This window comes from Xenopus laevis, chromosome 5L (genome assembly GCF_017654675.1).
Source record: "Xenopus laevis strain J_2021 chromosome 5L, Xenopus_laevis_v10.1, whole genome shotgun sequence".
In the NCBI taxonomy this organism is placed as follows: Eukaryota; Metazoa; Chordata; class Amphibia; order Anura; family Pipidae; genus Xenopus; species Xenopus laevis.
In genome coordinates, this window is record NC_054379.1 from 101,580,217 (window position 1) to 101,604,007 (window position 23,791).

At 38.8% G+C, this 23,791-nt stretch overlaps 1 protein-coding gene across 1 annotated transcript in view; it reads right to left on the minus strand.

Annotated features, from left to right (window-relative positions):
- Window positions 1-13,549: 13,549 nt before the first annotated feature.
- The window catches only part of LOC108716177 (microcephalin-like), a 134,940-nt gene continuing 124,698 nt past the window's right edge, over window positions 13,550-23,791 (minus strand). Inside the window, 2 exon segments of the mRNA XM_041563195.1 lie at window positions 13,550-13,786; window positions 17,951-18,188. Coding sequence (XP_041419129.1) covers window positions 13,731-13,786; window positions 17,951-18,188 — 294 coding nt within the window. The 3' untranslated portion in view covers window positions 13,550-13,730.

Sequence of the window (23,791 nt, forward strand, 5' to 3'; positions counted from 1 at the left end):
AATGGTTCTCTTTCCTCCAACTAACACCTGTAACATCCCGGAAGTATCCATCATAGCTAACAATTCCACTATCACGCCCTCTCCCCAGGCCCGGTGCCTTGGGGTTATCCTAGATTCTGCCCTGTCATTCACTCCTCATATCCAGTCACTTATTAAATCATGTCACTTCCACCTAAGGAACATATCCAAAATACGATCATTTATCACCCAAGATGCTGCCAAAATTCTTATTCACGCTCTCATCATATAGCGTCTAGACTACTGTAACTCTCTTTTAATTGGCCTTCCCCTCCAGAGACTGTCACCTCTCCAGTCCATAATGAACACTGCTGCAAGGCTCATACACCTTAGCAACCACTCCTCCTCTGCCACGCCATTCTGTCAATCCCTGCACTGGCTTCCGCTACCTTTCAGAATCAAATTCAAATTAATGACCCTGACATTCAAAGCACTTCATAACTCTGCTGCATCCTACATCTCTGAACTCATCTCTATATACTCACCCAACCGCTTACTACGCTCCTCTACTGACCTACTACTCAACTCTTCACTTGCTCGCATTCAAGACTTTGCAAGGGCTGCACGCCTCCTCTGGAACTCTCTCCCACGGTCTGTCCGACTTTCTCCCAACCTTTCTGCTTTCAAGAAATCTCTTAAAACGCACTTCTTTCGAGAAGCCTACCCTCACTCTGCGTAACTACCAAATGCAACACCACATACAGTACCACATTTCTCACCCACTTAATTTCAATCTTGCCCACTCCCACACCTTGTGTATTACCTTGTATACCGGTACCGGTATTGACTGTGATGTATGTAACTCCATATGTTCTATTTAAATAACTCATGTGATTTAGTTGTATAATCACATTTACTTTACAGTGCTATGCAATATGTTGGTGATATACAAATACATGTTAATAATAATAATAATAATAATAATTGAGGTCAGTTGCTGTTATTCCTGGTGTCTTGCTGAATGGTGGAGTCATGTCTCCCAATGACAAATTCTATCAGATATTCTTGTACCATGACTCCCTCATTGATACCAGCAGAGAACTTCATATGTCTTTTACTAGTCTTTTTCTTACACAACATAAGAGGCCATTGGGAGATACCCTACCTTAGGTAGTCAGGAAGACTACAAGCTCAGCTGTGAGTGATATATATTTGTGCTGATGTGAAGAATAGGATGAGGTGGCACAAAATCTAATAATCTTAATATGAAGCCCCTCCCTATATTTTATCTCTGATCTCCAAATACTCTCCTTCACACAACCTTCGCTCTGCTTCTGATCTTCGCCTTGCTTCTCCTCTCATCACTTCTGCCCATTCTTGTCTATAAGACTTCTCTCTGGCTTGTGCTTTTCTCTGGAACTCTCTACTTTGAGCTGTCAGACTTTCTTCTTCTTTCCAAACTTTCAAGCGCGCCTTAAAGACCCACCTGTTAATAATTAATCAATCATTGCTGTATCAAAAATCACAAATTGTTTCTAAAATCCTAATGTCTCAATTGTACCCTAACCTTTAGTTTGTAAACTCTAATTTGTAGGGCCCTCTAATCCTATTGTACTCTGTAATTTAAGAGACTTACCCTGGTGGTCTAGTGGGCAGCGGGGTCCACGCCGCGTCCTTGGCGTGGACGCCCTCTGCGCCGCTCCTGTCCTGCCCTTGCCAGCACCATCTTTGTCTACTAGGGCGCGCGCCTGCGCGTCTATTAAAGGTGCTGGCGCAACGGCGGGAAATTGCGCACGTTTTGGCGCCAATTGGATCCCTATTTAAGGCCCATTCAGACCTGTAGCCAGTGCCCGTTATAGGTTCATATCCTGTGGTTTCCTGAGCTTTTGCTACCTGTTCCTGAATTTGCTATCCTGACTGATTATCCGTGTTTGACCCAGCCTGTTCCTGACTACTCTGCATTCTGTATCCTGACCCTTGCCTACCTACGACAAATCTTCCTGCTTAACCCCTTGATTGACAACCCAGTTTGACCCTTGCCTGCCTGACGATTCTGATATCCGCCTGCCTCGACCCAGCCTGTCTGACCATCCTTCTGCCTTATCCAGTCTGTCTGATTATCTAGTTTTGACCCCTTGCCTGCCTGACGATTCTGTTATCTGCCTGTCCTGATCCGGTCTGTTCCGTTTCCACCAGACGCCTTGTCCTTGATCTTCTGCCCAAAGACTCTTGCTATCCGGTCGTGCCCCTTTGCCAGCCAGAGCTCCTCACCTTGTACCCCTCGTTAAGTCCAGGTGGCACCCAATTAAGCTGAGGGCTCCTCCCGAAGCCCAAAGGTGGTCACACTACTGGTGAAGCCGAGACCAGGGTCCTTGGCATTTGTTCTGGTATTGGGTGCCGGCCATGACATGTAACCCTTGTTTGTTATCCACCATTGATTCTCTGTTTGTTATAACTAGGGTAAAGCACTGCGTATCATGTCAGCGCTATATAAATAAATGATGATAATAGAAGGATGGGGGATATCTTTCAGGGGCCAAAAATCATTCAAAAGGTAACTGCTTTCAAAAGCTTAGTTTAAAAAAATGTAATCATCGTAATGATTTATTTATATAGTGCAAACAAATTACACAGTTTACATTAGTTTATAATGAACAGGAAACAATTAAATCATGTACTATGTAGTGTATTGTTCCAGTCCCAAACAGTCCCCAGAGGCCCAATAAATAGTTACTATCTATGGCATTTTACAGCAGCCCCTCTGGTATTTGCAAGAATCCACAGAGTTATAATCTTGGCCTCAATGGAACAGCATTTGAGTACTTTTTCCCCCTTTTCACAGCCAAAGAAATTCAAGTACGCTGGAAGAACATAAAATACTGCTATTGGCAGGAGGTAGCTGCTCAAAAAGAAAAGATTCCCGCAGTGGTGCCTCTGTACCAGACAAAAAAGGTACATCTATGCAGATAGGCTGCCTTGGTGCTTTGGAGTACAAAGACATGCATACCCAATTTGGATTCGGGGGAATATGTACTTTCCAAAAATATATGGTTTTCTGGGGTGAACATACTTTTTTCTACTCCCCCCCCCAAAACTATGTAAATGTGTTGATTTTAAAGTATATGAAATGACAGACCATATGGGGTCTTCATTTTGGGGCCCCTATATGCCACGTGCTTGGGTACACCTATACATTTTGAGCATCATACTGTTCAGCGGACCCCAGGCTTTCATATTTGGGGTGATTTGTCTTGATACCTAATAGTATGTGGGAAATACGATGCTGCAGGGTGGAATTTTGAGGTGATTTTTAAAAATGATACCAAAATTTCCAAATTTAGGAAAGGTTTCGACTTGGTGCTTTGGAGTATAAAGACATGCATACGCAATTAGGATTCAGGGGAATGTGTAGTTTCCAAAAATATATGGTTTTCTGGGTTGAACATACTTTTTACTACCTTTGCCCCCCCCCCCCAAAACTATGTAAATATGTTGATTTCTGGAATTACAGAACTGATAGCTCAAATGAGGTGTCTACATTTGGGGGCCCCTATATGCCGCATGCTTAGGTAAACCTATACATATTGGGCATCAAACTGTTCAGTGGACTCCTGGCAATCATATTTAGGGTGTTTTGATGTACGTAATGATGTGTGGGAGATATGATGCTGTAGATTGGAAGCTTTGAATTTCAAAAAATTCACCAATTTCTCTATAACATTTGCAACTTGGTAGTTTGGAGTACAAAGGTATATTTACCCATTTTTGATTCTCCAGAATCTGTTATTTCTAATTATGGGTAGTTTTCTAGGGTAAACTTACTCTTAGTGGAATGTTTGACCTTGAAATCAGAAGTATGCCGTATGGGGAGCGGTGCTTTGGAAATTTGGTTGTGTACTGCTTGTAGATTTTGATCTATACAAGTGAGAAATCTCCATAAAACTATATATATTTGGTATTGTCGCGTTCAGGAGAAATAGACCTTTCGAAATCGGCTGTGTTCTCATACATAAAATCAATTATGTTTCTGATGTGATTGTTCTTTGTGAAACATGATTTTTATTTCATTTAATTAGACACTTACAAGTCTATATTTTTTACAGAAGTAAAATTACACCAAAATTCTTGCATATTTTGAGTTTTCTTGTTTTTCAAACAAGCATTTCACACTTTCTACAAAATTGAGTGAACAAATTAAAAACATTTCCTGTTTTAAAGAGATTTAAAATGAATAAAAACCCACAAATAATAATATCACTCTCTACATCTTATTAAAAGTTAACTCAAAGGTGAACAACCCCTTTAAATATTGCAATTGCCCTCAGTTTATTTGGAAAAGTACACTGCTTTTAATTCGCATTTAATGAAATTGCCAATTGCTCCGTTAGTTTGCATCACAGATTCCATGAAAGCAAATGGAAGTCCCAGATCCATCCGAGGTTGTTCCCAGGAGCTGTCTATGAAAGGAAATGGGGAACATGCTTTGAGAAACATGAAGTGGGAACATTCTGCATATTATTTATAGAAGCAGCACCGAGCGCTGGAAATCCCAGACATAGCCATCTAATAATAGTTGTCCAGAAGACTCAAAGGGCAGTGTGACGATCCTTGTTGAAAAAAATGTCCGGCTTAAACTGGTTACAATGAAAATCCTGTTTACTTGTGGTTTGCAAAATCACTTGTCACAATTTGTGGCACTTCAGAAAATGCCACTAAATTCTCAGGAGGGAGTAACTTGTTTTAATTTTATAAACGGTAAATACATATTTATTTAAATTGTTAGCCTTTAGCTGCTTATCAAAATTATATTTCCATTTTATACTACCTACACCAATATTAACTGAATTTAAAACTGACATAACATTAACACCCCCCCCCCCTTATTAATGCAGTGTTAGAGAGGGCTAAGCCAGTGCACTTACAGGATAGGGGGTTGTCAGTCAAGTAAATGGGGGGAGGATTCGTCCATCTGCAAAACATTGTCCTGTCTGACTTTGTCCACTTACCTTATGGTAAGTGACTATTGCTTTTTCTGATTACTTTTCCATCTTCTACAAGGCTGTGAAACATGCTATATCTATAAAATGAACTGCTTTAATTTACATAAACTGTTGCTGCTAAGGATTTTAAATACAAATCTACTGATAATATTTATTGAGTTTAAATTGATAGTATTAGCCTAGAAACAACATATATATATGTATATTTATATATACTGAATATGGAACTACTGACCGCCTTTCTCTGTGAAATGATATGTTTTACAGATACATTTGTTCATGAAACAGCAGCACTGGGGCATGTTTCCAGAGGTAAAACAAAGACATTAGGGGGGAGAGAGAGAGAGAAATAAGTACAATTATTCATAAAGCTTAACACAAACAATTTCTCCTAACGTGATCCAGAAGCATTTAGACAAAATTAGTTTTATAAGCTCCACTGGGCAGGGACTGGTGAGAATGATGTATAATCTCTGTAAATTGTTATGTACACTATATAAATAACAGATAATAAAACCGTCAATAAAGTTTACATGAAAGAAGCCCCTGGGCCAGATGGAATACACCCAGTGATTCTTTAGCACACAATTTAATACCATTATTTTTTGCTTCAGATTTCATATTTTTTATTTACCACTATGGAAAAATAACACATTGTCTGAATGTTGTAAGATGCAGGATACCACACTCTGGAAGGAGAAAGGCATATGGTGCTTAGGACAAGTTCTGGATAATGGCAACATTGTCATTTGAACAACTTAAACTAGAATACAGCCTCCCCAATCATTTCCTTTTTAGATACCTACAGCTCCGTCATGCCCTAGCTACACAATACCCTCAAGGGTACCCCACTCTGGAAACCAGTGTATGTATTCGCTGTATCCAAGCTGGATACTCTAAGGGGCAAATTTACTTATGGTCGAATAATCGAGGGATATTCGACTGCCGAATGGAAATCCTTCGACTTCGAATATCGAAGTCGAAGGATTTACCGCGATCAATCGTTCGATTCGAAGGATTTTAATCCATCGATCAAACGATTTTTCTTTGACCCAAAAAAGATTGCAAAGCCTATGGGGACCTTCCCCATAGGCTAACATTGACTTCGGTAGGTTTTTTGGTGGCAAACTAGGGGGTCAAAGTTTTTTTTTAAAGAGACAGTACTTCGTCTATCGAATGGTTGAATAGTCGAACGATTTTTAGGTCGAAGTAGCCCATTCGATGTTGGTTGGTCGAAGTATCCAAAAAAAACATTCGAAATTCGAAGTTTTTTTATTCTATTCCTTCAGTCGAGCTAAGTAAATGGGCCCCTAAGGGTTTGATATCTAAACTATATGGCATTCTACTAACACCCGCATCTAACACACACACCCAACGCTCGAAAACTGCATGGCAAGATAATGTTGGCCAGCTGGATCAAGAAGAGTGGGAAGAGGCCCCTAAATACACCTCCCCATATTTACGTGAACATACTATACAAAGCTATATCCTGCATAGAGCATACACTACCCCCTTAACCCTTAGGCACTTTCGCAGAAACACAAATCCACAATGCCCCAAATGTTGCTCCAATCTTCCTAACTTTTTCCACCTAATATGGGCCTGCCCAGCGATTTCCAGATACTGGGTGCAAATAACCAAGTTTATACATGATTTCATGGGATCCCGGGTTTCTCTGGACCCTAAAGTCTGCCTAGTGGCAATTATAAAGGACCTATACACCAACACATACTTGAGAACAGCAATGGCAGAATTACTTCACTGTGCAATGAAACACATTAACAGTAGGTAGTCGTCACCACAATGCCCAACTCAATCCAATGTGGAAAATGGTGTTTAATAATACTCACAACTTGTATGAGACTATGTAACAAAAGTCGTTTTGTTATCAGAAAAGATGTTTTTGAACTAATCTATGTTTGTGCCATCTCAGTGTGAAACCTTGCAAAATAATAAAAGTGTTTGAAACAAAAAAAAAATACACAAAGAAGGAAAACAATACAAATTATTAATCTATATATTTAGATGCACTGGAAACAAATGCATTATATGCAACTCCCCCTTACAAAAAACACTGTTAAAACATGGTGCATTTTGCACGGGTATAAATAAATGTCTTGTAAAATAAATATTTTCTCTTTAATGTTCCTTTTTAACAAACTATTAACTTTTGCTACTTTATAGTATAAAAAAAAACAGTGACGGTATTTATAAGAACTCCATACATTTATTTTAATCTGATACTTGGTTGCTTGACTTGTTTACATAGCAAAAGCTAATGAGAATTTGATTGCTGACAACTGTATTGGAACTCCATACTGAGCAATGGACCTGTCAGTATTTCTCCCATGCAGCAGTCGCATTTTTGGGTGAAGGACAGTTGGATTTCTCAGTTGCTCCTGCTCTGGTCTGGGTCATACAGGTGTTATACACATGTGCCTTAGTATATATGCCTAACTATGTGTCAATGTTTACACAGTTTAGCAGTTTCATGATTTGCAAGGACATAGAATAAAAAATGGCAGAGGTATATTTGTTCCATAAATAACTTTATCTTAAAATGACCACTGCAAGCAACATGCTGAATACAATGATACATCTGCACAGGTCAGTGCTGGGACCTCCAGTAAATAATTGATGTATACACAAAACAGTGCCACACAGTAAGAAATGATTTGTTACTTTAAATTTGTCACATCTGGAAACCTTACGTAATGTAACAGAAAACCATTGGTGCTATTTAGCTGTGCCACAAGGACAATTTGGATTCAGCAACACAGTTTTACAAGATACATTGATATACTTGAAAAATAAAGCCTCATGTTGTTCCTAACAAATCCATCACAGTGAGGTCATAATAGATATTGCTATGTATTGTGTTGTATCTATTCCTTAGTGTATGGGTTCATTACAGAACTGAACATGCCCATAACTATATTGTGCACTAGCCCTGCCCAGTAGGGGCACTTGAGTATATCGGAATCATCAATTATTTTCTTGGCTCAGTACAAGGATCACAAAGCCTATAGTAATATAAATATATAGCAAATATATGAATGGAGTATTCTTTCTTGGTGCATCCAAACTGTTTTACACACAAGCCTATTACCTGATCTGGTAAAATTTTTTCCTTTTTTTTGTGTGACATTGGGACAGTTACAAACCAGTGGGCAGATTTACTAACTGGTGAAAATTCGCCATCATCAAATTCACACCCAGCACAACACCAGACGAAAACTCGCTCAGACTACACTAATTCACTAAAATTCAGAGTTTGGTAGTGGGCCCCGTATGCTGGCAACTATTCACTATCGTTACTTTGGCAATGCGAGCATTTGATACTTTAATGCACTTCGTCTGGTCTGAGGTGGCGAAGGCAACTCTCGCAAAAGAGATAAAATCCACACATTTTTTGCGGAGTAATGTCCATTCACCAGAGCAAATTGTCGCCTGGTGATAGAGTGCGAATGACTGGTAGTGTCTGTCTCTTTCGCTAGTGAATTGGCGTCTGCATCTGTTAGTAAATTGGCAATGTCCTTGCAGGTGGTAACGCTAGCCATTTCGCCCTTTGGTAAATCAGCCCCCAGGAAACTCATATATGAATGGAGCACAGAGCACACCATTCCTTATTTGGCATATGACTGTGGGGCATCTTTGTCTGTTTTTGTTGGGATGCTAAACAGTTTTCCCTATGTTTAAGGAATCTGTGGCCCCATTCACTACTCAAGCAGCAAGCTGTTGGGCCTTGTCCTCTTATTAGAAACGTAATGTATGACCCCCAAATTTCCATATTTGAATATTCCTGTTTTTTATTTGTATGCTCTTCCCATTAGAGCACATCTTTCTGTTCCTAAATACTTCCAGTTCTTGTAAAATTCTGAAACCTCTGTGCTCTGCAGAATACGTGTTTTAAAAATTATAATTTAGCAACTACATTTGAAAATAAACCCTGGTGTATCTTACAAGGGGATACATTCGTTATACACACAGTATATATATAATTTTCTTTTTACACTTACTGTACATATACACATACATATATACAGTGTATATCGTCCCCAACAATGCAATTTACCACTTTCAGCAAATGAATGTCTGTGTGTTTACACTGCAGGATTCTATAACGCTATAAAAAATTGTAGCATAACAGCTGCCTGTGACTGCCACAGCTGCTATACATATAGCGATTTTGACAGGAGACATCAGGAACAAATTAGAAGGGATTGAAAGAAATATTTTATATTATTGAGAAAGGATTCAGATGGCTGTGAGTGTGGCACTGAAGCAATGAAGGCCAAGGGGCATGTGCAATGCTGAATCCCCTCACTGCTCATTTTGGGGGTATTAATGACTGACATGAGTAGAACACTGTTTTAATGTTGTGAGAAGCCAATAACATGGTGTTTGGATTTTGTCATTTCATGTGAAGATTAATCTCTATATTTTCTCTCTTTGGTTTTAGGATTATTGGATGAAAAACAATCACTGCAGTCTCACAGGCATGTGACATTTGCCATTTACAAAAATGCATTTGCCGGTTGCCATGTGAGTTAAGCTGTGTTAAGCAACAGATTTACTGGCATTTAAAAGTATCAACATTTTTTATGAGAAGGGGTCTCTTGAGCTAGTCCATGTCCTGACATTCTTACCATAAAGAGTGACGGTACATTTTTTTAGGTGAGAACTGCCAGTTTGATGCCGGTTAGTTGGGGCATCTAAAAATGACCATTATGTTTCACTTACCAGTTAGCAAACGTACCCTACATTTTTAATGTTCCCTTTGTGTCTTACTAAATATAATAATAATGTATAATTTTTTTTTTTTGCTTATTTCTAGTATTGTTAATGACTTACACTTGCTTGCTTAAGATGCTATTGTCTCTGACTGGCTGTCCATAACCTTCTTTGTTACAGAAAGTTCTGTATCTGCATTAAGCAAGAAGTACTAGAAGCATAGAAGCCACACCACCCAGGCTATTAAAGAACATGTAACCCCCTCCCTATACACAAGAAAATGTTATCATTGAACAGTTTTTTTGAAAACATTAAATACCTGCAACCCTAGTCGTTAAAAGGTTAATAGTAAGGCTGCAGCATCCACTTAATCACTAAAGCTGGCCATAGCCACAAACATGAAGTTGTATGAAATGAGGTTTGTACAATTTTCAGACTGTGTGTGGATCGTCCCAAAATTTTTTGTACTATGGCGATTGGTTGTTTGGCCAATTGGACAGGTTAGATTTCTGTTGGCTAAAGATATCTCTGAATGTATCTCTGACGTAATCAATATGTGACTACTACCCTTTTTTTACGATTCCTGTCTGTCAATAAATGGCCAAAATATTGTCTGATTTGGTCTCTTCACTACTTTATTTAATCTGAATGGTTAGTTGTAGGTCAGAAGATTGCAGAAGATTGCAACAGAAGAGTTTTGGTCAGACATAAGGATAAAATCTGTAAGTCTATGACCAGCTTTAGGATTCCTTCACCTTCTCTAACCCACTCGGCCCCCTCCCTCAGGAATTCACTTTGGCTTTTGGCTACTGGGCATGCTCCGTTCTTTTCAGCTTGGATTACTAAATGTGCCTCCAGTCTAGCAGCCAATGCACAGATGGCACTGCTGGGTCCCATAGAAACTTGGCACTAGCTACAAATAAATCCAATGTATCCAATGAAGTGGTGTGGTGACACAATAAAAATCTTAATTGCAGGTAACCTGCTGTCGTGAGTGATTCCCACATTTCACAATACATTGGATTTATACAGGGTGCCAGAGACGGAGCATCCAGGGAACCATCACAAGAAGTAAGGCACAAACGCTAATCAGTGTAAAACCCTCTGCTATAGCTACAAATAAATGTCATTGATGATGTGTCTTAGGGGAAATGGCCACTGTGTGAAAGCTATTTGTTTTAGTAAAATGTGATAGGGCTGCCAAACTGAGGCATATATGCATTACAAATGATGTGGTTTGGGTGTGGGAGATGTGGCCAACTCATCGACATTGTAGGCAAATGTAGGCTTTACATGTCCTTTAAGCAGGCAGATCGTACATAGAATAATTAATTCTAGGATTTCCAACAGAGCATCCAGGGCAAGCAGAGGGGCACTGGAGTGTCAGCCTGACAACAGTTCTATTTATTACCTTTCTGAATTCCAGTGAACTAGTTAATAATTCCAATGCACAAGGATAGCTTCAAAACAAATCTTATAGTAATGCTATGATTTTCTACATGAATGTAATGTGGAGGCCAATTACAATAAACATAACTTGCATATATCATCTCTTTGTCACAAAGCTAAAGTATCTATATATTCACAAGTTCTCACATCACTATTCATAGTGATAGTCCTTAAGCCTCTTTAGTGTCTGTGTGGTTGGCTTTTTATTTTCTGCTGAACTAATCTGAAAGAAATTTCTTGCAGACTGACATGGGGACAGAGCTTTAGCATGCTTCCAGTTTATGGACTATGCTAATCCTTGCACGCTTCTACGAATGTACAGCCATAAACATATGGTCCATGACAAAATGTTCTGACAAACGCATGCTTCTCTGGTCAGTGATAACATGGTCAGTGATAACAGAAGCATTTGTTCAAATTATTTTGTTTAACTTGAAATGTTTCAACCTTTCTGTTTATTTTATTGGTCAGTTTCTCGGTACATTGCTATATAAAATACTTTTGATTTATTTAAATAAGCCTTGCCAAATCTATTTTTTCATAAATCAGTTTGAAGAGTAAGGGGACCCCCACAGGCCAGCTATTTCAGATTAATACTGGCAGAAAAAGTCCCTGCAAGACACCAATGCAGGGTTGAAATACAGTACAGGATGCATGTTACAGCTGCCATTGTCCCAGGTCTTTGTGACCTTAAACACTGTTCTCCCAGCAAACAAAGGTCATTCAAAGATAGCTATCTCAGAGCTGAATTGCTGGATAAAAACACTGCATAAAGCAAATATACTTCATACAGCTTCTTGGTCTAACTCCATGTAATATGAGCTTTGCCTGACGAGGAACGCTATATCAGTATTGGTACAATCTACATATAAACACATGCCTTATAGTTACGTAGTTAAATTGGGTTGAAAAAAGACAAAGTCCATGAAGTTCAACCCCTCCAAATAAAAACCCAGCATCCATACACACACACCTCCCTACTTTTAATTAAAATTCTATATACCCATACCTATCCTAACTATAGAGTTTAGTATCACAATGGCCTTTGGTACTCTTATATTAAGAGTAAACAACTCCTGTATAAAACATTATCTAAGACACAAAACACTGCATACAAAAAAAATAGTACCTCTATACATAATACAACTACTTGACCTAACTCCCTGCAATCAGAGCTTTGCTTGAAGATCTTTGATTTAATATTTGGGAACAGTAGATCCATATAACCCATGCAATATGAACCTTTGTTATTATTTCAGTTAATGACCCCATTAGAAAGCAATATTCAAGACTTTCAGATAGATCATTCATAGGGAATTGGCAGCATCCTTCACAAATACGCAGTATGTCAGAAATGCCTTCCCAGCTTGTTGATACACTTGACAATGGACATGATAAAGTGGGTTCCAGTAACCTATTGATGAAGACTGTAAAGGCATTTATCTATGGAGAGAAAGTGGGAAGATAAGATTCCAACTGCTTATACTGACACATTTGCAGGCCAGTCAGCTGCCTGGGCTCTCAGGCCTGAGCTTGCATTTGTGGCCCTGGTTCCTCATACCATGGTCCAAGTTCCTGTTTCCTGATACTGTGTAAGCTCCCATACTGTTTTATACCAGTGCCAAATGTCCAGCCCATGCAGAGGTACTGCTAGTTTCAATCCTGATGTCCAGGCATGGTAGCGAGTCTTACTATCGTCTCAAATTCTTTTGCCTCCAATTTACCTCACCTCTGGGCCTGACGTTCCTCATACTGGCAGTGGTCCATTTGCTGTCTTAACACTGGTATCTTTGCTTGAAGATTGTGCCTTGGACTCTAGCATTTATTCCTTGTCTCTCAATACTGAATGTGAATATCCTAACCTTTTTATTTAACCATGGCCTGTCCTGGACATACTTGAATTCCAAATGCCATGATTTCAGTCCAATTTCTCTTGACTACATATTTCCTCATTTGTCCTGCTTTTTATTGTCTATCATTATGCATATCACCATTTATTATCCAGTTGTCCTGTTCTGACCATCCGATCTTGCACTTTGCCCACTACATTCTTTCCAGCCTGTACCCTAGTCTTCTAATGCTCCTTACCTAGAAGGCTTGTCTGAAGGACTAATGATGTTACCTAGTTTTCCAGGATCCCGCACTATTTGTTGTCACATTACAGGGAACACTTATTTCCTCCCCCCTGCCTGCAGTTGTCTTGGGGCAGGTAAATAACATTTTTGTTCAGAGGTCCTTTGCTGCCCATATTTTTAATTTGAATACAACAATATACTGCCTTCGTGTTGGTGATTGTGGGATTTCTAAATAGATTAATACATGCAAAGTAGAGAGTCATAGTTTGGCCCAATAAATATAGTCTTAATCTACATGTCAGTGGGATATAAGGTGAACCAAAGAAAAATAAACCTGTTGAATGCATTTTATTAACAAATCATATTGCCAACCAACAGGTTTTTTTTATACACCTATGAAAGAGGATAAATATTAAAAGTATAAAAAACAGATTTCATTTTCGTAGCAGCATATATTCCTTCACAGCTTTGCTTTGATAGTTGAGTTGATATGGGAATACTTTTTCCTTGTATCTCACTGATCCAAGAGGTAATTTTCTAAAGGATGCAGCCTGTGCTGTGTGATAGAATCTACAAGACAGAAAATACAAAACATGTAAGTAACAGGATAAAGGAACAAGTGCCAGAAATGGTTTTCATAAATGTTTTATAAATTGCCTTTAATTTTAGATTTTTTTTGAGATTATGCAGAGCCAGTTTGTTCCTCAGTTAAACCTGGACTCCTGTTTCTCCCTACCTCTATCTCTAGTATCTGATACAACATGGGCTGTTCATGTGTGACCAGACAGGGGTGTGGGGAGACACAACAGAAATAGGTTGACATGTGGCAGGCAAGAGGGAGGTGAAAATTCATGGTGAGAAATAAAGGGGAGATTGGTCATTGTGGGGAACAAGGAGAGATCATAGACAACATATGGAGGAAGTTGAGGACATGAAGAGAAGATGCTGATGAGGTCGGGGCAGAGGAGAGATACTGGTGTCTTGCAAGAGAGAGAGAGAAGCTGCTTTGATTTGGTAGGGGGCACAGTAGGAGATGCTGATAAAATGTAGTGTTGGAAGACAGTTAAGATCGGGGGTGTTCAAACTTTTTGCAACAAGGGCCAGATTTGGTGAGGTGAAAATGTGTGGGGGCCGACCACTCAGCCTGACATCCATTACGAGGTAGCTAGCTCACTCCTGGAGATGGACGCGTACACAGAGTTTAGGAAGTGGAGAAGTGGAGTCTGTTTGGTCTTATTCTAGTAGAGGAGAAATATTACAGAATTTGGAAGGGGGCAGGGAGAGATGGCAAGATTGGAAGGCAAGATAATGATGAGTCAGGAGTGAAGAAGTTTTTTGTTGTAAATGAAATGAGAATTTGGTTAATCAATACTTTCACAGGGTGTATTTTCAGCAGTCAATGGCACTCTTTATTGGTAATTTGTGCTTTCTAAATATTTTTTTTTCTTCTACAATCTGCAAAAACAAAATATATCTGCAAGAATGTAGTACTGTAGTATGGTGGTGGCAGTAACTGTATATATGTAGCCTAGACAGCACAAAATGTAAAACAGTCTGCAGCCTTTTTTAGTTTCACAGCTGGTCTCTGGTTGCCCCATGTGGGCAGCATTTACCCTTGAAATAGACAGGTAATTTTCTGATGAAACCGTAAACATATTTTTTAGCAATTGCAAAATTTGTCCGAAAGCAAGGTTTAAAATACAAACATACTTTATTATAACATGTCGCAAACACAACTTTTAATATACAAATGTCTCAGACCAATGAATACCACACCCCTAACACAGCTGTGACAGCATGCTTCATACATAATCTGCTGCTATTTGTTAACCTAAGTTATAGTGATATTTCTAATCACTTTTAAAACACTCATTGTATAGAATTACATCTGACTGGATTTACAAATTAGTGATGGGCACATCAACTTTTTGTTGCCCTGCACCCAACCCTAACCTGCCTGCTTCCAACCCAACAAGTCCCCTGTACAGTATTTATAGAGCAATGCCCACCCATCTCTGTAGTCATGAAGGGGCAGAGCCAACACACATCTGTAAATACAGGCTGCTGGAGGAAGAAGTGGGGCATTGTAAAGCCGCTTGTGGGGTGGGTGGAAGGAAAAGTTCAGCCTGAAGCATCCGTGACCTGTAATGTGGGTTAGGGCCCAAACTTGCACATCACTATTACAAAGAATCCCATTCACTCCATCATATATTCACAAAGCATAAAACTGGTGCAGTAAATATAATTTGTTGGAAAACACATGAGCGTTTTAAATGGCCACTGGTGAAGACTACCTGTCATTATGATAGACTTTCATTCAACACAGCCAATCATGTGGACTCATTTCCCATCACTGAGTTTAATGGGTTGTGGTGATGTCACTTTTCTAAACCACAGCCAACAACTCAAAATCACAGTAAAATTTAGTCTGAACAAGGTTTTATTTGAAACACGTGCATTTGCTTCCCAGCAATGGATTTGTTATACAGAGTAGGCACTGTGAAAACTGAATAAGAATTGACTGTGCTAAAATATACAGCTACCTCTTGTAACTGAACTACTGTGCCACCAACCCCCCATTATATCCATCAGGGTTTATTTCCATAAGTTCATATTACTAAAATGTCCTCTACTTTGTCTCTTTTCTTGTTTCCTTTGCCCTTAAGTTCCAAAACTTTTTGCAAAGACTCTTTGTCCTCATGTTCCTGATCAACTCCAATAATCCTTACTAATCACTCAGCTAAAGTTGTTAACGGCCTGGCCTCTGTGTTCAAGTTTAATACTCCAGCTTCACTGTGGCTTTTGATGTTGTTGGTCACCATTAAATGCTTTTCATTCTTTGAAATCATCACCCTTATCATACTGACCTCGCCAGTCCAACGTTATTATTTCCTGTGCCAAGTTCCCATTAGTTTCCATGCACATTGTACAGATGACTATAAGAAACTTGCATTATGGTATGCAATCGTTAGAATTCCCTCAAACATCCACAGTGACCTTATATGACCACTATGATTCTGTTCTTCCTCACATTCAGCTGCAGAAGCTTGCTCTTCTAACACTCGATTTCTATTCCCGTGTAAAGTTCCTTCACTCCAAGTAGCATTGTTTTTCAAGTTATAAAACACGGATAAGATCACAGCATCCTGGTGCTTACAATATATCCTCTGGTGACAATACCTTCAATACCTTGAATGAAGGTCTATGCTTATCAGTATTTAGCATTGAATTGTGAATGACTGAAAGGATGTTCTCAGCAACAATTGTCACCTAAAGGAGAAATCTCAGTGAGTGTGCTGGGATATCATTTGAATGGCCAACCCTGGGCCTGGACCATCCTTAGGGAATGGCAAATAAGGGCCCTGGGCTTGAACATTAGTTGGGCCCATGCTGATTGCAAAATAGGCTTTTTATTGACTTCATCCATATAGGGTCTCTTCTCCTAGGACTGCCCTGATCTGGGGCGCCCATCACCTTCTAAATCAGTGATCCCCAACTGGTGGCTCCTGGCGAATGTTGCTTTCAGTGGCCGCAAAGCAGGTGCTTGTTTTTGAATATCTGTCATGGGGGCAAGTTTTGGTTGTATAAAAAACAGGTGTACTGTCAAACAGAGCCTCCTGTTGGCTGCCAGTCCACATAGGGGCTACCAAATGGCTAATCACATCATTTATGTTGCACCACCCAGGAGCATTTTTCATGCTTGCATTACTCCCCAAGTCTTTTTACATATGAATGTTGCTCACAAGTAAAAAGTTTGGGGACCCCTGTTCTCGATCTTGGCCAGAGAATGCAGTAGCTGTGCAATCTAAACAGTCAGAGAGATAATTAGTAAATGTGACTAAATATTGGCCCAATAAGACTAGATTTGTTCTTTTGGTAAGTGCCAGAAAAATCAGAACAAGGGAAGCAGTAAAATACACTGATTTGCGAGGTGACTATATTCAGTTACTATGATTATCAGCAGCCATACAAATTTTCCTGGTGTTAATACAGAGCAGATTAGAACTAGACATTGGTTTTTTTGGCTGCAACCAAAGGGGAAGTTAGCAGCCACAGTAGTCCAAATTGACAATTTTTATCTGCCAGTGACTATCTTTGTATCTCCGTTATTTTTTTTTCAAACCACTGTTTGGTCAGTAATCAAAGACCCACTCCATCAGCCCCCCTATTTCTTTACCTGCTATAAAACTGCAGCGTACACACAGCAGGGTTAGCATCACACTCTGCTTCAGATTCTCTTTTGTCAGATTTTAACACTGATCAAGCAGGAGCAGACTCTGACAGAAGCAGCACAAGAAGACACTCAATCTTGCTGTGCAACTCTGCATTTTTATAGCAATTACAAAGACAGGGGCACTCAACAGTAATGGGTGGTGTGGAGAGGGTTTAATTTCCTTTAACGTCTATTGGTGACAAAAGTGAATTGTTGTGAATGAAATGAAACATATTCTGCGTATTTATTTTATGAGCACTTAGTAAAAATCACCAGGTAAATGTGTCTTACTGCGTTAGCAAATTGGAAAATTTCAGGGTAACACTATATAAATGAAATAAACCAAAAGTCACGTAAAAGTGAAGCAGTCACACATTTTGCTGGTGTGTATTTCCAAACAAAGTTACTTGCTTACTTAAAGGACAAAAGAATTTCCGAGTAGAGAGGATACTTTTAAGCAAGGAACATTAAAGCGAATGCGGCTTGCATCTTTTATTTATGGCACTCTGCACATTACCTACCAAGTAACCATTTTTCAGAGACATTCTGAACATCAGGAGCTCTTTTCCCATTGAACTTTCCGATGCAGATCTTGGCTTGCCGTAGTGCCTTGCACACTTTGCCTCCGCACAGCTGCACGACTTCAGAGAGCTTGTCACAAGGTGGCTGGCTGCTTGGGGAGATAAACACTGCGGGAAGGCTGGAGAGCAAGTCCTGCTGATATTCTCCTGCTGATAGGTGGCGTTGTAATCTGCCAATCTGTTTGAAAGGAAAATAAATCTTTTAACAGATGGTTATAGCTAGTCTGCTGGGTCAGAAGGAAGTTGGATTCTTTTATGTCCTGTCATATAAAAAGAAGAGATTTCCTGTTTCTGTCAAGGTACCATAGCAAGAATGAAACGTCAAATCTCTCAAGCATTTCAGCTTCAGCAGATATTGTAAATCAGCCGGGAAACTTTATACACCACAGTTTTCAATTGAAATGTAAATCTCAAGTACACAAAGATGTCAGAAGAGTAACACTCAAATGTTAAAGAAATGAATGTAGAAATTAATGTGTAAATAAGCCCCAGTGTGTGCACCTTATTTATGGCTTTCAAATGGAAGAATGTTTGAAGGGCTGATTTAATAGAATAAATCCTATTACTAACTATATTGTGATACGTACATGTAAAACATTCCACCACTTTAGAGGTTATGTTCATCCTGGTTGCTCCATAGCAGTCTATACCACTATAGTACCACCTATACACATCAAATAAATGTAATTCTGTCACTGGGGTTTCCTCTTTCCTTTACTAAGTTTGCGTTACCCTTTTGAGCAAAATGGGCAAAATGAAATCAGTCAAAGCCATACTGGGTATATTTGGGGGGCATATTTTCTCAAGGAGTTTGAAGTTCATCACATTTATTAACCCTTTATTATCAGGCAAAATGGTTAAAGGGATTCTATCATGATTTACTTTTTATTTCTAAATTACACTATTTACATTGCAAATAATTCACTCTACAATTTAAACTTTTATTCTTGAACCAACAAATGTATTTTTTAGCTGTAATATTGGTGTGAAGGCAGCCATCTCAGTGCATTGTGCCTGATTTTGAGCTTAAGAAGGAGCCAACACTTCAGGATGGAACTGCTTTGAAACAGCTATTGTTTCTCCCCGTCTCATTGTATTTTACCACGACCCAAGTAGTGCTCCCTATACCCACCTAGTGGTAGACATGAGAATAGCACCCACAAAATAAAACAGGATTTTTAGCAATGCAAACAAATTCTTCAGTGTCAGGTAGTTGCTATCTGGTTAGCTACCCATTGCTCTGTTGATAGGCTGCTGATGGGGTACTGGGGTGGGGTGATATCACCTCAACTTGCAGTGAAGCAGTAAGAGGAACTGACGTTTATCAGAGCACAGGTCCCATGGTTTAATATAAAAAAAAATTGATTTTAAAGCAGAATTCTGCACTCTTCTTAATTGAAGAGTTTAAAAACAAAACCATGTTCCAGCAACAGTATGCCTTTAAAGGATTGGTTCATCTATCATAAAAAGATATGTCAATTTGAATCCTTTTAGCATTTGAATATCATACTGTTCTATGAGGTGCTAGAGATGAATAGCAATGCTGAGCTCCAACACCCCTCCATATACGGCAATACTCAGATATATGACATTAAATTCTACATGAGAAATGGTCTCTCCTTAAAATCATTACACTGGCATACAATATATGTTATACCAGCACTTCCTCCATACTGTTTACATACATTTAATATTTAATATAATTAAGCCCCCAAAATGCTGGTCACTTATGTTATTGTATTTGAAGTTATTGGGCACATTGGAGAATAATAGAAAGTGTTCTTCATGACTTCAGCTTTATAAATGTATGAAACAAAATCAGAATTCTCATCCTCCACGCACATGCTGGTAAATGGAATAATGGAAATTGTGGCATTTTTGAACAGTAACTATAAATCAGTTATTTCTGAAGATATGATTAAGAGACATGCTAAAACCTTCTAAAAACTTGCCAGCATAAGAAAGTGCATTAAGGCTTAAATGAATAATGTTTGGTTTGGACTTATAGCCCTAATAACTTTTTCACCGCGGGCCAAGTAAGTGAACTGTACTAATAGTGCAATTAATCAAATCTAAATGAAATGATCTACCTCCGTTTACTTAGTGGGTAGCTAATCCATTACGTGTAGGAAGGTGAATATTTCAGTTCAATGTGAAAGATATGCATGTACGCTTTCAAATCCTCACTTGTACTCAGAACAATTCTATGGTTTCTTTCACAATGTAAATTTGCTTCATTGCCACTGCTCGTTGCAGAAAAGCAAAAAATAGTTTGACTCCATCCATACTGTAACTCAGACACCACATACGTTTATAGCTGATCCCACATGAGTACCCTGTATTGATTGCTTTTAATATTACTGTATCAGAATGCAACAGAGCTAAGGGGCTTCAGTCGCGCTATTGGACTCACAGGAAGAGCAAGATAGAAAGAGAACTTTCTATTCCAGATCATGGAATTCTATGCACATTACATACCAAATGAATTTATATCTGAGTTAAATAAATGGAAAATACAGGCCATATTTTCTGGGCATTTATTTATATGTTATTCCATTTTACAGGTTCAGAGGGTGGTTGTTAATGGGACATTCTCTACTTGGAGTAAGGTTCTTAGTGGGGTCCCTCAGGGCTCGGTATTGGGTCCACTTTTATTTAACTTGTGCATTAATGACTTAGGGGAGGGTGTTGTAAGTAATATATCAGTGTTTGCAGAGGACACAAAACGATCCACATATAATGTGGAATTCAAACAAAATGTCATTCACCTATGGTTGGCTCCACTAGAAAATAAAGGATTTTAACATTTTGAACAAATTAGTAACCCTTTAAAAAGTAAATGCCTTTCTAATACACTGTCACGAAGAGACACTTTTTCTCACGTGGACTGCCAGCCTCTTTGTGAGTTTTGGTGGGAGTCTGACAGTGGTTTGGTTGGTCCTCCTGATGCAGACTCTTGGTCTCTGCCGGATGCTGCTGCCCTCTCAATTAATGGGGTTCTGACAAGCTGGGTGCCTCCAACTATGGGCTTCCTCTAGTCAGGGGTTGGGTGCCTCATGCACCATCTCTACAAAACCCTTCTCCTCTTTTACTTGTATAAATATCCCAATATTCTCTGTGGCTTCCCACCCTTTCCAATTTTGAGGATTTTTTTAGCAGCAAGCCAAATTAAAGATGGTGGCACCTTCTAGAATTAGGGGCTGGAAATGCTGTAGCCCTGCCATGCTATCATATCATATTTAACTTAGCATTTAATGGAGCGTAGTTATGCTTAGATATCTGTTAAAGTTTATATTTTAAACACTATCCCAGTGGCGCAACATCACTAGTTCACACTAGTAAATTGGTGGTGAGGCATTAAAGGAAAACTATACCCCTAAAATTAATACTAAAGCAACAGATAGTTTATATCAAATTAGGAAGAATCTTACCAAACTGGTATATATAAATTTAAGTGAATATTGTCCCTTTTCATCTCTTGCCTTGAACCACCATTTCGTGATGGTCAGTGTGCTGCCTCAGAGATCACCTGACCAGAAACACTACAACTGGAACAGGAAGAAGTGTGGAAGCAAAAGACAGATCTCTGTCTGTTAATTGGCTCATGTGACCTAACATGTATGGTTTATTTGTGTGCACTGTGAATCCTACGATCCCAGGGGCGGCCCTTGTTTTCTATTTATGACTACCCAATGGCACATACTACCAAAAGAAGTATATTATTATAAAAATGGTTTATTTACATGAAGCAGGGTTTTACATATGTGCTGGTTTATGCAATGTATTTTTATATTATATGTATATATAGTAAATCAGACCAGCAACACCGGGTGTTAAAGAGTGCATGTAGAGAAAGGTCCCTGATGGGTCGGTGTTGCTGGTCTGATTTACTACATATGGAATGACTTTACCTTGCACCCGAGGATATACATAAAGAAGCGGTGTGCTGCCGTACTGGAAGATATATATATATATATATATATATATATATATATATATATACACACATATACAATAAGTGGTTTGTTTTTTAGCCACTGAAGAGTTTGGGAAAGTGGAACCACATTGTCCAAATGTACTGCATATCTTGTGCGTATTTATCCTTTCAACCTTAGATTCAGTTAAACTGTGAATTAATCATAGCTGAAGCCCCTCCCATGTGCAGTTATAACTAAGTGGCCCTCCAGCTGTCACAGAACTAGGCAGCTTTGAATAGAAGTGGTTGTAGCTCTGTGACGGATAGGGGTCCACATGGAGAAACATGTTTTCTTGTTTTTATCCAGTAGCACATATGTGCTCCCCAGTTGTTACATAACACAAACTGCATTGATCTTCTTGTCGCTCTCTGACATCACCAGATATCAAGTCAAGAATAGGAAAGCAAGATAGGAAAAACACACAAGATTGTGAAGGGAGGTTTGTCCACCTCAAACTTTCTTTTATCTGTTCACCCTCCGTAGCTTAATGCACAGGTAATGTAACATTTTAAATAAATCTTGAGTTTGGTTCATTTCTTGCTTTTCTGTTCTGGATTTGATACCATGGTATCTAGGGGGCTGCTTCCTGTGAAGACTTCTTCTTCTGGCATTGTCAGTTTTATCTTTGCACATCCCACCCCCTTTTGTGACATCATAATGGGCAGGTCTATAAATAGAAGTGCCGAGTGGGTTCAGGTCAGGGTCAAATATTGTCGACCTGCACATCACTACTAGACTTCCATGAGAGGTGAGGAGAAGGGAAAGTGGTGATGCTGGAATGCTTGTTTGCTTTTTTCTGAAAAATATGCTAAAAACTGTACTAATTTTTTACATATATAATCAATAGGCTAAGGGTAAAATCAAGGTATATGCTGCCTTTAATCTTTTGTTTAAGATACATTCTTGAGTATGCACGTATACCCACAAGCTCAGGAAATGAAAGACTTATTTGCTTTGTCGCGTCCTCACTTTGTAGTTGACTTGCTTTCAAGCAGTGTGGGGGCAGAATTCTTTTCTTTAGAAAGAAAAACCTAAAATAAATCTAGGGTTAGTTAATTATTCATAAGAGAAGTATAACAGTGAGGTGATGGTTTATAAAATGTTTGAAGGCTATGTTTACAGTTTGACATAAGTTCATTTGAAAGCATAAAAACGGGCAGTTAGATGCTTTACAGAATGACATTTTTCTTCCTCTGATAAAAAAATTGTCATTGTTAAGAGAAGGAAAGGTACACACAGGATTTTCAGTCTTTAAGGAATAGCAAGCCTCGAGAACCTGATTACAGTCGCGTACGGATTCTCAAAATAAAACCAGTCCCTTGCAGATTACACATCAACCAGTTCTTAAGTGTCAAATCAGTTAATATGGAGGCCGTGTCAGAAGAAAGCAAATATTTTATGTGCCATTATACGTGGGTACTACTTATATTTTAAAGTAGTAGGTACATTAAAACAAATTATTACCAAAACATTTTAGCAATAGGGTCCATTTACCAAAAATCACATCTTTTAAAGATACTTATTTTCAAAGACAGAGTAAATGGTTTCAGTAAAAGATCTACTAAGCGTGCCCCAGCTCTTCTGAACTAATTAACATAACATAATTATATTTGCTGGTAATATGATTAATACTTTGCAAACGAGGAAGAGAAAAACAGGGCTTGCCCAGTAGTTACTGGAAACCAGGAGATGTAGCACATCATGTCAGTGATTTTGTTTTCGAGTTGAACCCCACTTGGGGTTCTACCTCTTTAAGGCATTAAGTTAAAAATTGTGATTTCCCATAGTTGTAAATAACACACGA